Below are 12151 nucleotides of genomic sequence, written 5' to 3' on the forward strand. Positions count from 1 at the left end.
CACACACACAGACACACACAGACACACACACACACACACACACACACACACACACACACACACACACACACACACACGCACGCACGCACGCGCGCGCACACACACACACACACACACACACACACACACACACACACACACACACACACACACACACACACACACACACACACACACACACACACACACACACACACGCACGCACGCACGCGCGCGCACGCACGCACGCACACACACACACACACACACACACACACACACACACACACACACACACACACACACACACACACACACACACACACACACACACACACACACACACACACACACACACACACACACACACACACACACACACACACACACACACACACACACACAGATTTAAATGGATTCAAGGCTATTAGTACATTTTTCCCTTTACAGTATCTTCTATAGGAGCTATAAAAGAAACAGACTGACTGCGAGGTGAGTCTTCAGCACATCCCATCTTCCTACACACTGAGCGAAGATTATTCTAGAAAAAGGAGCCTAATACTGAGTAAATCCTCCAATTATCCTCAAAAATACTTTGACCACTTTACATTCATTGCTCAAAGTAACGAACAGTTTTGAATTTCTTTCTTTACATCCAATTTTCTGTTCCGGCCTCATGTTGAACTGTTGCTGCCCGTGGGCCTAATTGTATTTTGGTGCATGAACAAGGGGCTCATTGTAATGCGCTGGTAACGTGGATCTCCAAATTGATAGACACATAACAGGGTCATCATTCATTTGCATTTTAACAAGTCCTTCAGCTATGACACCGGATCGTGTGAATTCATTACCACACAGGGCTGCAGTTCATCCAGCCATCTATTAGTAACGCCAATTAGTTTACTGGGACAGGTTTAGGGGATTCAGACTCACTCAGGCAACCAAAGCTGCCCAAACTTCTTCATGTCAAGGCTCCCATGACAGACGTTTCATTAAGATTTTGTATCAGTGACCCACATTTTAAAAGGTTTTTAAAACAAAAGTTAAATCAGCAGATTAAAACCTGTGATTAGCGGTTATTTTTAAGTTTAATAAACATTTATTTGGTCTATCACCTTTATTTCCAATCAGAGCTTGTTATAACCTACAGTCTATGGTTATAACACAATACATGTATTGTTCATGGTTTTTCATGTAATCTATCTTAATGTGTTGAGCACTTACTTTTCTTCAGAACTTTCTTTTAGGTTTGCTGTTATTTTGGACATCTTGCAGGAAAATTAAAACCAAAATGTCTTCGGCTCTTCAAACTGCAAAAGACATTCTTCATTAAAAAATCATAACATCAGGCAGATATATGAGAACAAATATAATCACACAGGATGTGGATAAACCATGGGGTGGTTTTGTTTAATACTTTGCTTTCAGTGAAAGAAACAGACGAGTCCAGTATGAACTTGTTTATTGTAAACTGAAACGTACAGGTTAAACACGCCTTGCCACATGAAGCTATTTCTTCATAAAAGCACAGGAAGCTGTTGGTTTGCCATAAAAGCCTGTCATGTTCGGGAAAATGCTGGGACCTATAACCTGTTACAATCATCTAATTTCCCTTCACTGTTCACAGTTTTAGCAGCAATAAATTCAGTCTTTATCACTGAGATCTCTTTGTCCCCTTCACTCGTAAAGATTAGACTGATAATGTGACAGCACATCACATACACACATTTAAACTGGAATCAATGCTGAAGGTGTTCCACAATCCAAAACTTTTTTGGTGGTTATAATTGTTGACTGTAATAGACAAACTAATTGCATACAGAAGCGCTTCACCAAAAAAAAGTATCAGAAAGTCATCTATTTTTTATTTGAATAATTACTTGTTTAATCAATAAAATATAAACAGATTTTAATTGTGTCTAAGCTAGAGTTCTGCAAATATCATTGAATAATTTACAAAAGGCTGTCACTTTATAATTTTAACTTGTTTAAAAGGTGGAACTTTTTAATCAATGTATATATAGTTTTTCGCAATAATTATTATACCAAATTGTATTTGTTGATTATATTGCTTAGAATCTGAATCTGCACAGTAACTAAAGTTATGTAATACAGTGGAGTAAAAGTAGAAGTAAATTATGAAGTAACATACAGTTGAATGAAAGTAAAAGTACCTCAAAATTATTCTAAAGTAGATCACTTGAGTAAATGTATACCAGTATCTGGAAGTGAAGCACCTGTTTTGTGTCTTTTGTTGACACCTAAGCATGAGTAAATGTATACCAGTATCTGGAAGTGAAGCACCTGTTTTGTGTCTTTTGTTGACACCTAAGCATATATTAAAAGTTGTTTAAGTTTGTATTGATAGAGCAACAACGCAAGGCTAAGTGCTAACTCTCAGGGCTTTATTTCTCCTGTCAAGGTGGTGCACCTGCTCACATCAGCTCCGCCTCCACCACCAGACCCCCCCCTGCCTGATGACTACAGTACCCAGGTCGCACCGCGCCGCCCTCCACTCTCTCTCTGCGCACAGTCCGCCTCACTGACTCGCAGAACCAGTTGGTTTGGCCCAGCTTCTTCTCCTTCTTCTTCTTCTTCTTCTTCTTCTTCTACTGCCTTCTCACTGCTGTGTGTGCTGCTGTTGCTGCCTGGTGCTGTCAACCTCCACAGAAGAGAGAAGAAGAAGAAGGCATATCCCTCCCTCTCCTCTGTTTCCAATTTGCCTTCACTTTCCTCCTCGCCGGCTCCATTGGCTTCCGTGCCGTGCCAGTCAACTCGCCTCCTTTCTCCCAGCCCCGAGTTGAGCAGCAGCAACAGCTCGGAAACATCTGGCCGCCGCAGAGTGCCCGTCCCTCCGCCTGCTCACCTCGGCTCGGCTGCCTGTTATGGAAATTAGTCCAAAGTCAATCTAGTTTTGTCTCCGGAGGGAAAAACGAAGGAGGATTTGACGAAGGAAGACGTTGGACCGTGTTGTCTGTAAGTCTTAATACCGGAGTCCGATTAAAGGAGGCTCAGGAGGGGAGAGGGTGGGTTAAAAAGTGGCTAAACCTTCCTTAGCATTACTGTGTTGTCTCCTCGCACTTATAGTTGCTATGTTAGCCGTTCGCTGTTTTAACGGCTGTTGTCATAGCACCGGGGCCTTCAGAACTGTAAATAGCGCAACATTGTAGCTTCTTCGTGTTCGATTTACTTTTGTTAGCCATGGTTGAGCTACAGCTAGCTGCGTGTGTGTGTTTCTTTCTGTGTTTGTTGTGTCTTCTGCGAGGAAATTCTTGTGTTGTCACAGCTCTGCCTCACGTTACTTTGACTTTTTATGCTAATTTACAAACTGTCAGTGTCGTGGTTGACTATCTAGGGCTGATTATTATTAAGTTAACGCGTGTATTAGGGGGATTCTTACAACAAACGTATTGACATAGGTGGAAGAAGTACTCCGATCTTGTTCGTGAGTCAAAGTAGAAGTACCAGAGTGTAGGAATACTCTGTTAAAAGCAATCAAAATTTTTACTCAAGTAACAGTAGAACAGTATTGGCATCTAAGTATACTTAAAGTACCAAAAGTATTAATTGTGCAGATTGGCCTTATTTTAGAATCATAAATATATTGAGTTTTGATTATAATTAGTGATGTATTAATGTGTTTAACACAGCTGGTAAAGGTGGAAATAATTGTAATTACTTTATTCAGCAAAGTAACTAAAAGTACTACGTTAATGCAGTGAAGTAAAAGTACTATATTTACCCCTGAATTGTAGTGGAGTAGAATTACAGAGTAGCGACTACAATTACCTCAAATTGTACTTAAGTACAGTACTTGAGTAAATGTACTTAGTTACTTTCCACCCCTGCTTATTGATCATTGAGGACCTGGGTGTGACCAGCTGTTGGATTTAGCGCTGTTACGGTGTTAACATGTCAAACTAAAACAGAAAATGAAATCGTTTTTATGAAGCGACTTTCACTCTGATAAAATATATCGGGTAATTAAATGTCTCAGACTTTGAAAGCAGTGCTGATTTTAAACCTAAGCTTATAACATATTGTAGAAGTTGGATTTGACTGAATATTATCAACAATGAAACTATTTAAAATATTTGTTGTTGTCGGTTTGTAAGAGAAAACCAGGGAAAAGTGATATCATGCGGGAATGTTTGCGAACTTATAAATGTATTTTATTGCTATTATAAAACAAAGCAAATATAACATTTCATATATTTAGCTCAACACTTGTGTGCTTAAATAAGTGCCTTTTTATCGTGCCTTTATTATAGGCATCTGTATACGACTTTTAAACTTGATTAAAAAGGTTTAATTGTTAGATCAGGCCACAATATTAAATCGAAAATAAAAGCAGTTTTCTTCCTATACTCGCATTTATGAAATATTAGGAAATTCTCACGCTTCAAACGTGACTTTTGTTTAAAAACGAAACCAACCGAGGCGGCTGTAATAAGCTGTTCTCCGGCTTATTAGGCTCGTATTGCTTTTGTTTACGACTTGCTCTCATCAGGTTCTTTATTACTTGTTCTCATTGTTTCCTCATTTCATTTTTGTTCCTGTCAGTTGTCCGAAGGGTCCGAACAGGCAGGGGGGGGGGCGATCGGTGGGTGGATGAATAGATGAATGAGTGAATGAATGAATACAAGACGAGGCAGCGGCGCTGAACCGTAAAGAAGTGGAAAACAATATCAGCTGCGTGCGTCTGTCAGTTGCAAATATGCTGTGTTTGGCCTTTGTTTATGGTTATTGGAAGGAGACAGAGGCATGGACAGAAGTATTTCAACAATTAACAAAAGTGTTTACACAGAACATCTGTATCTTCTGTGTAAACTTTCCCTTTTTGATAAGCAGTTGTGGGTACACTTACACTCCTCTGTTTTACATAAATCAACATCCCACTGCATTTAGTTGACCCATGTTTTTTTTCTCCCAGAGAGAGAAAAGGGGGAGAAACGGAGACAAAGTTGTGTGGTGTTGGTGTTGGTAGAATGAAAGAGGAGTCTGGTGGCAGGAGTGTAGAGGAGGCAGCATATGGCTGTAGAAAGAGCACAGCTGGAGGTAGCATCTCCATCTGAGGATGATGTCAGAGCAGCTGACAGGCTGCCATCCACCCCACCTCCTCCTCCTCCATCCCTCCACCGCCTCCACCCCTCCCCAGTCCTTTATTGTGAGTCTCAGCGGCAGCCTGGGAGAGTTACTGCTGTGTGTGTGTGTGTGTGTGTGTGTGTGTGTGTGTGTGTGTGTGTTTGTGGCTGCCGATCAGCGCCAGTTAGGAGAAGGAGGAGGAGGAGGAGGAGGGAGGTGGTATCTCGTTCCCCCTCCAACATCTCCTCCACTTTGCATCTGTCCCTCGCAGTTTGAACAGCGTGTTTTTTTTTTGCCTGCCTCCCTCTTCTTCTTCTTCTTCTTCTTCTTCTCTCCTCTTCTACCCACTCATTGATTCAGAGAGAGCAAGCGAGGAAGAGAGAGAGAGAGAGAGAGAGAGATACACAGCCATTCCCAGCCAGAGAGCCAAGCTATTCTGCTACAGTGGAGTTAATCAAGTTGATGCATACTGCTGCAGGTATTGTTTTGTGTGTGCATGTGTGTGTGTGTGCGTGTGTGTGCGTGTGTGTGCGTGTGTGTGTGAGGCAGAGTGAATAGAGTAGCAGAGTCTGGAGTAGTTATTTTGTTGTGCTGTGAGGATCTCCGGTGTGTCAAAGCAGTGTGAGCGCGCTGTGTGAAGCTACTGGTGAGTAGTAAACTGGTGTTTGTGCTGCCTGTCCGAGGTGTAGCTGCAGTCCGGGAGGTCTCGGCTGGCTTTTAGTTTGTTGTCTGATGAGCTGCATTTTAAACTACTTGTTTTGCGATTTGTTTTTGTTTTTGTGTTGTCAGGCGTTTTGTGCAGTCGCTTATTAATTGAAAGCAAAGTTACAACTGAGAAAATGTTATTTTAAATTGAGCTTTGTTATTATGTTGTGCAATTTCATTCATTTTAACATTTTAAAAGAAAAATGAAATCCTAATGAAAATGTTTATTTTTTTACATTTTAGTTAAAAAAAGGAAATTTAAGACATTTTCTTTTTTAAAGTGTTGAATTCAAACAAATAAATAAGCTTTATTTTCTTAATAAAATACCTAAAAATGTCTAACTTTAAGCCAATATCTGCTATTTAATCCTATTTATCTAAACTGTTTTTTTTTTTCAGTTAATTCTAACTCTGTAAAATTACTTGAAAGCATGTGCGGTCTTTTCTCCCCTCCTGCCGGCTGGAGTAGAGGAGACTAATTTAGAAGTTGCAGATTTGAGCTGCCTGAATTGGCTAGACAGCTGTAATCGCACTCCCTCCTAGTCTTAATCTCTTTATCTGGCTAGCAGCTGCCATATGGCCCCCGTCAGCTGGATCAGATGTGGGTAAGCCTCCCTCCCCGGCCATCCCAGCCTCACCCTCTCTCCCTCACCCTCTCTCCCTCCCTGTGCCTCCGTCAGACCCCTGCCTGCGCTAACTGGCCGTCCTGGCCGGGTGACGGGCTGCTGCCCTCCTGAGCCTCCGCTGACGGCTCCCTCCCCACCAACGCCGTCTTTATTTTTAGCCATCTTTAAGGATTAGGATTGATGCTGTGACGAGCAGGGCACTTACAGTGATTGTATTGTAAATCTTCTCTTCTGGGCGGTGGTGGTGGTGGAGTTGAGGAAGAGGGTAGTTTCTACTACGGGGTCGGATGTGCGGGATTTTTTTTCTTGTAATATTCAGATGGTGTGTGAAAGGAGGAGGTGGCAGAGGGGTTTGACTGGACAGAGTGGGTGAGGGGGGGGATGGAGGTGGGAGGTGGGAGGTGGGAGGTGGTACACCCTTGTCCCTGTAAGCCCCCTCATTAAAAGCAGTCTGAACGAGCCGGAGGGCGAGCACACACACATATACAGGACACACACACACTCAGTCTCACACACACAGGGACATTCTTGGTTTAGCTTCATTCAAATGAGGTGATTTAGCTGCTTTGGTTAACACAGTGCGGAGCGGGACCAATGTATTTTCTCAGGCAGGACAAATTGACTTGGTTAACAGGTGGGACTTAATGATTTGACATATTTCAGCCTTGTAATCACCTTCTGTCAGCTGATATTTAGTTGTGCATTTATTCTATCAATTAGATCAATTACACCTGCAGAGCAGTGCTGCAAGTTTTCAGCCTTTTTTTTCCCTCTTCTCTCTACTGGTCTCACGCGTGAAGCCGGCGCTCGCAGGTTAAACAAGGGACAAGCTGTTTTGTTTTCAGCTGTGCGATTTCAATTGGCCAGTTTTCCTGCTCGACTTAGCCTGTGGAGGTGGTTGGTAGGTAGGCTGGAACCTAAGTGTGTGTGTGTGTGTGTGTTTTATATGTGCGGACAGTGTGTACAGCTGAAAGCCGGTTACCTAAAAGGGCTGTGCCAGGCCAGGCCAAAGTGGGTTAATAAAAATAACCAGCGTAGGAGCAGCGACAATCCAGGAGTGCAGGCAGAGGAGTTAGAGAGAAACAGAGAGGATCGCAGAGACAAGAATCTGTCGCTGCTGCTTTAACAGAGATTAAGTCTGTCTGAGGGTAACAACTGAATTAGTGATTATTCTTTCATTATTGTAATATTTCTTTAAATCTAATTATCAGTTTCCTTTTTTCCCCTTTTCTATTTTTAGATTGTAAACAGTGTAAATTATTAATAGAAATAACATCAAGATTTGGCATCGTTGAACGTATGCATGACTTTACAGCTGCCTGCGTGGTGCTGAGCAGAAATATTTCTATTAATGTTGTGAGTGATGAGAAATCCTATCTATTACTTATTACTACTATACATATGATATTTAAATATATTCCAAATATGTGGTAATGTTTCTGCATATTTGAGGGTGTATTTTTCGTAGTATTTTATTTACATGTTTCAGTGTTTCAAAATGTTTTTAATTGACTTCTGTGTGTCTCAGTTTTTACCGACCCATCTTCTCCTGCTGCGTTTCTTTTCGCCCGCTCGTCGTGTTCTCTGTAGATTGTTATCGGCATCGCATACCATCTGTGACTTTGGCATTTGTCTTCTCTTTTTTGCATATCTGCTATTTCTTTTTAGTTGACCTCGTTTAAAAATAATTTTGTTTGCAGGAATTGCGAAATTATGATAATCACACAGCCACGATTTGTACACTTAACGTGAATTGTATCATACTTTGTCACCATTTTAAAATGATATGAAGTCGCCTTGCCTCTTCAAAACCTTTCCTTTTCTGTCCTCTTTGAATTTAACTTGTCTTTTGCTGCTTTTCCGTTCACGTTTTTGGTTCCTTTTTTTCTTTTTGCGTATTCACCTTCATAGAACAAATACTGAACCCTGAAAACACATTTTTATTGAAAACACAACACTTAATTAAGAACTTGCTAAACCTATTTAATAACCATCAGCTTTGACATCTCAGATCTTTATCAGATGTATCTAACGTTGACTCTCTCTCTCTCTCTCTGTGTGGCTGCAGGTTATGAGGACGGCAAGATGGAGTTCCCAGACCACAGCAGACATTTACTCCAGTGTCTAAGCGAGCAGCGGCACCAGGGCTTCCTGTGCGACTCCACGGTTCTGGTGGGCGATGCTCAGTTCCGGGCCCACCGGGCTGTGTTGGCCTCCTGCAGCATGTACTTTCACCTCTTCTACAAGGACCAGCTGGACAAGAGAGACGTGGTGCACCTCAACAACGACATTGTCACAGCCCCAGCTTTTTCTCTGCTCCTGGAGTTCATGTACGAGGGCAAGCTGCAGTTCCAGGACCTTCCCGTGGAGGATGTGCTAGCAGCGGCCAGCTACCTGCACATGTATGACATTGTCAAGGTGTGTAAGAAACGTTTGAAGCAGAAGTCCCCGACCGAGGCGGACAGCACGCGCAGAGAAGAGGACGGCGGCTCCAGCTGCTCCGACAAGGCCGACAGTCTCTCAGAAGGATCCACAGGCCGGCCTGCTACTGCCGACCTGCTGCCCAGCGACGAAGACGAGGAGGCCAAGGCCGAGCGAGGAGCGATGTGGCTGAGACTGCCGTCTGCAGACAGATCAGGGACGCCAGCCACGGCTACAACCAGCCCGGGGCACACAGAGGCGGAGACCCAGGCTGGGGAAGGATTGAGGGAGGGGGTGAAGCGGCTCTCCCCGGCCGGCAGCCCCTCCAGCTCCACAGGGTCCCTCTCGCAGCGCTCACACCGCTCCGTCAGCTCTCGTGGAGGGCAGCGGGGCAGGAGGGTGTCAAACGATGCAGCGGACTGCGTCCTGGACCTGTCAGTCAAGCCGATCGCCGGTAGCAACCACAGCAATCACCACCAGTCGTATTTCAGCGGGGCAGCGACGCCAGACAGGCTCCAAAGCCCATTGGCTGTGAGGGTGAAGGTGGAGAGGGGCGTAGCTTCGGAAGAGGAAGAGGAACTCGGAGGTGGGGACTATGACATGGAGCACAGCGGCATCACCAAGGCCACAGTTCCCATCACCAATGGGGGCCTCGGGCACCACGGGGTCGGCGGGCCCCTGTCGGCCCAGAGGAGGCTCGGCCTGGAGGCCCACCTGTCCGCTCTGCGAGAGGCCTCCCTGGCCTCAGAGATGGAGCGGGAGGAGAAGCCCTCGGCCACAGCGGACGACGAGGACATTCTGGGGGGCGAAAACGAGCGCGCCCAGGCCGAGGTGGCCAGCATGGACAGCGCCCTGCTGCCCTACGTCTCCAACATGCTGTCAGCTCAACACACTCAGATCTTCATGTGCCCGCTGTGCAACAAGGTGTTCCCCTCCCCGCACATCCTGCAGCTCCACCTCAGCTCCCACTTTAGGGAGCAGGAGGGCATCCGCGCCAAGCCCGCCGGAGACGTCAACGTGCCCACATGCACCATCTGCAGCAAGACCTTCTCCTGCATGTACACGCTGAAGCGCCACGAGCGGACACACTCCGGAGAGAAACCCTACACCTGCACCACCTGCGGCAAGAGCTTCCAATACTCACACAACCTCAGCCGGCACGCCGTGGTGCACACGCGTGAGAAGCCGCACGCCTGCAAGTGGTGCGAGCGGCGCTTCACGCAGTCCGGGGACCTCTACCGACACATCCGCAAGTTCCACTGCGAACTGGTCAACTCAATGTCGGTGAAGAGCGAGCCGCTGGCGCTGCCTAATGTCAGGGACTGGGCGATCGAGGACAGCTCACAGGAACTGTGGAAGTAGAAACACACTGCAGGGTTTGATAAAGGGAAAGAGCGGAGAGTGAAAGAAGGGCAGAGAGGCATTGGGGGGTGAAAGGAAGAAGGCAGAGTTGATATGAGGGGTTCAAGAGAGTCATGTTCGTGTGTGTCGCAAAATCTCATTCAATTGCACTTTAATAGCACATGAAAATGTTACTACTGAGTTTTTTTGTTGTTGCTGTTTGGGGTGATTTTGTTTTGTTCTATTTTATTCTGAACTCTTATTATTATTTGGCGTTAAGTTCTGTTTTGGTGGTTTTTATTGCGTCTAAGGACGAGGGTCCCAGAGAGAATGTCTCGCCTTCTGGGAGAGTTTTCACTCCGTTCGTGTTTCATCTCAGACAAAAACACTCCGACGCTGGCCCCAGATCCTCAGACAGCAAACGCCACCGCAAGAGTTCAGGTCGAACACACTGAAGTGAAAATACAATACACTAAACGGGTACTGTGATCAGCACACACACACACGGTTTGAAGAAGTGTGTGTGTGATACTGCACTACTCTGGCAAAAATTTCACCTGACGTGCGTGAGTGTGTATGAGTGTGTTTTGTGTGTATTAATTTTATTTTCTACTGGCATGGAGGTGTGGTTGGCGAGGCGCTTCTCGCTCTTTGGTGGTGTGTGTTCAGGGTAACGCTGACTGACTGACAGACTAACTGATGGCACTCATGCAATGCACAGCCTCCTTTTTTCACTTCCAATCAATTTGAAGTATTTTCTAAAAATGAAAAGACCTTTACAGATTATTATAATAATTATTATTGTTATTAATAGCATTTTTTCTTAAATCTAGCTGGCAGTCTTTAAACCATCTGTTGTTGGAAAGGTATTTAATTTAAGGTTGTTGTATATTGTTCTGCTATAGTTTTAGAATTTAAATCCGTTACATTTTTTTAAAAATTAATTATTATTATTATTATTTTGTTACTTTTTTTGTAATGGGACCTGCTGTTGTTGCATGATGTCCAAACCTGTATATTTTAAAATACAAATGTGAATTTGCTGTATTACTGTACACATTGTAATTGATCAAATATTTGACAACAGGCTTTCTTTTTCTTTTCTTTGTGAATACTACTCCAGGGTGCAGTCTGTTGAAAAGCTGAATATATTTCTCACGACGTTGGGGGAAAAAATGCATGAGAATTTGATTTTGTCTTAAACCTTTTTTCAGTTGTGGTTTTGGCATCAGGCGGTGGGTGGGAGGTGTTGAACGTAAAACTTTTGACCGTGAAAAGTTGGATTTTTCTGCTCGTTGTAGTTTCTGTCGCTGGGCTCGTAGAAGAATGTTACCGAATGTGTTTCCGTCGGGTGCTGAAGCGATATGATGAAGCATTTTAAGCCTGTGTGTATATGCACTGATCTCTCTGCTGCGTGTGTGTGTGTGTGTGTGTGTGTGTGTGTGTGTGTGTGTGTGTGGCTTGGTTATTACCAGTCAATTTAAACCTACTGAAGATCTACCGCACACACACACACACACATCTTCTCCTGCTCCTCCTCAGGCGTTCAATGTCTCCACTGCTGTAGATATTCACCACCTCTCATGTCTCCGTCCTGCTCCAGCTAATAAGACCACGTGAAAGCCATTTTCCTAATACTTATTCGCTCATTGGGCATCTTACTTCAGGTCTGTTGAGTGCAGTAATATGCGCCTCTGGGCTTGCTTTGGCGTGAAGAATAAAGAGAAAAGAAAACGGAGCTGTCCTGCTGAAGTTAAGGGTAGATATGTTTGTGCTGAACCCGTACAATGAAGTGATGTGAATGTGTTAACACGTCCATTATGCCGTCGGGGTGTGTGGGTGTGTGGTGTTTTCCCTCTTCAAACATAATTCCCTTATCGAGGATCCGATGAGAGAGAANGCGTGCCTGCACACCTCCTGATATATCTGCTGCACTGGTTAAGGTGTAGGCTGCATCTGAGAAGAAATTGTGCAACAGCTTGTTGAGATTCAAC

The 12151-nt window shown here is 44.3% G+C and overlaps 1 protein-coding gene across 8 annotated transcripts; it reads left to right on the forward strand.

Annotated features, from left to right (window-relative positions):
• The first annotated feature begins 2491 nt into the window (after positions 1-2491).
• zbtb18 (zinc finger and BTB domain containing 18) lies at positions 2492-11652 on the forward strand. 8 transcript variants are annotated; one of them, XM_010780732.1, is made up of 3 exons: positions 2492-2955; positions 5425-5542; positions 8464-11652. In XM_010780732.1, the coding sequence occupies exons 2-3, from the start codon at positions 5527-5529 to the stop codon at positions 10176-10178; spliced, it is 1731 nt and encodes a 576-aa protein (XP_010779034.1). In that variant the 5' UTR covers positions 2492-2955; positions 5425-5526; the 3' UTR covers positions 10179-11652. The 8 variants fall into 8 exon arrangements, with proteins under 8 accessions (XP_010779034.1, XP_010779036.1, XP_010779038.1 ...); XM_010780730.1 differs by lacking the exons at positions 2492-2955; positions 5425-5542 and adding exons at positions 6807-7029; positions 7196-7300; XM_010780734.1 differs by lacking the exon at positions 5425-5542.
• Positions 11653-12151: the final 499 nt, after the last annotated feature.

This window comes from Notothenia coriiceps, unplaced genomic scaffold (assembly GCF_000735185.1).
Source record: "Notothenia coriiceps isolate Sejong01 unplaced genomic scaffold, NC01 NC01_scaffold00022140, whole genome shotgun sequence".
NCBI lineage: Eukaryota > Metazoa > Chordata > Actinopteri > Perciformes > Nototheniidae > Notothenia > Notothenia coriiceps.

Coding starts and splice junctions, on each gene's coding strand:
- zbtb18 (XM_010780730.1), top strand. CDS start 6,990: ATGTATTTTCTCAGGCAGGACAAATTGACTTGGTTAACAG. Junction 7,030..7,195: donor CAAATTGACTTGGTTAACAG/GTGGGACTTAAT, acceptor TCACGCGTGAAG/CCGGCGCTCGCAGGTTAAAC. Junction 7,301..8,463: donor CCTGTGGAGGTGGTTGGTAG/GTAGGCTGGAAC, acceptor GTGTGGCTGCAG/GTTATGAGGACGGCAAGATG.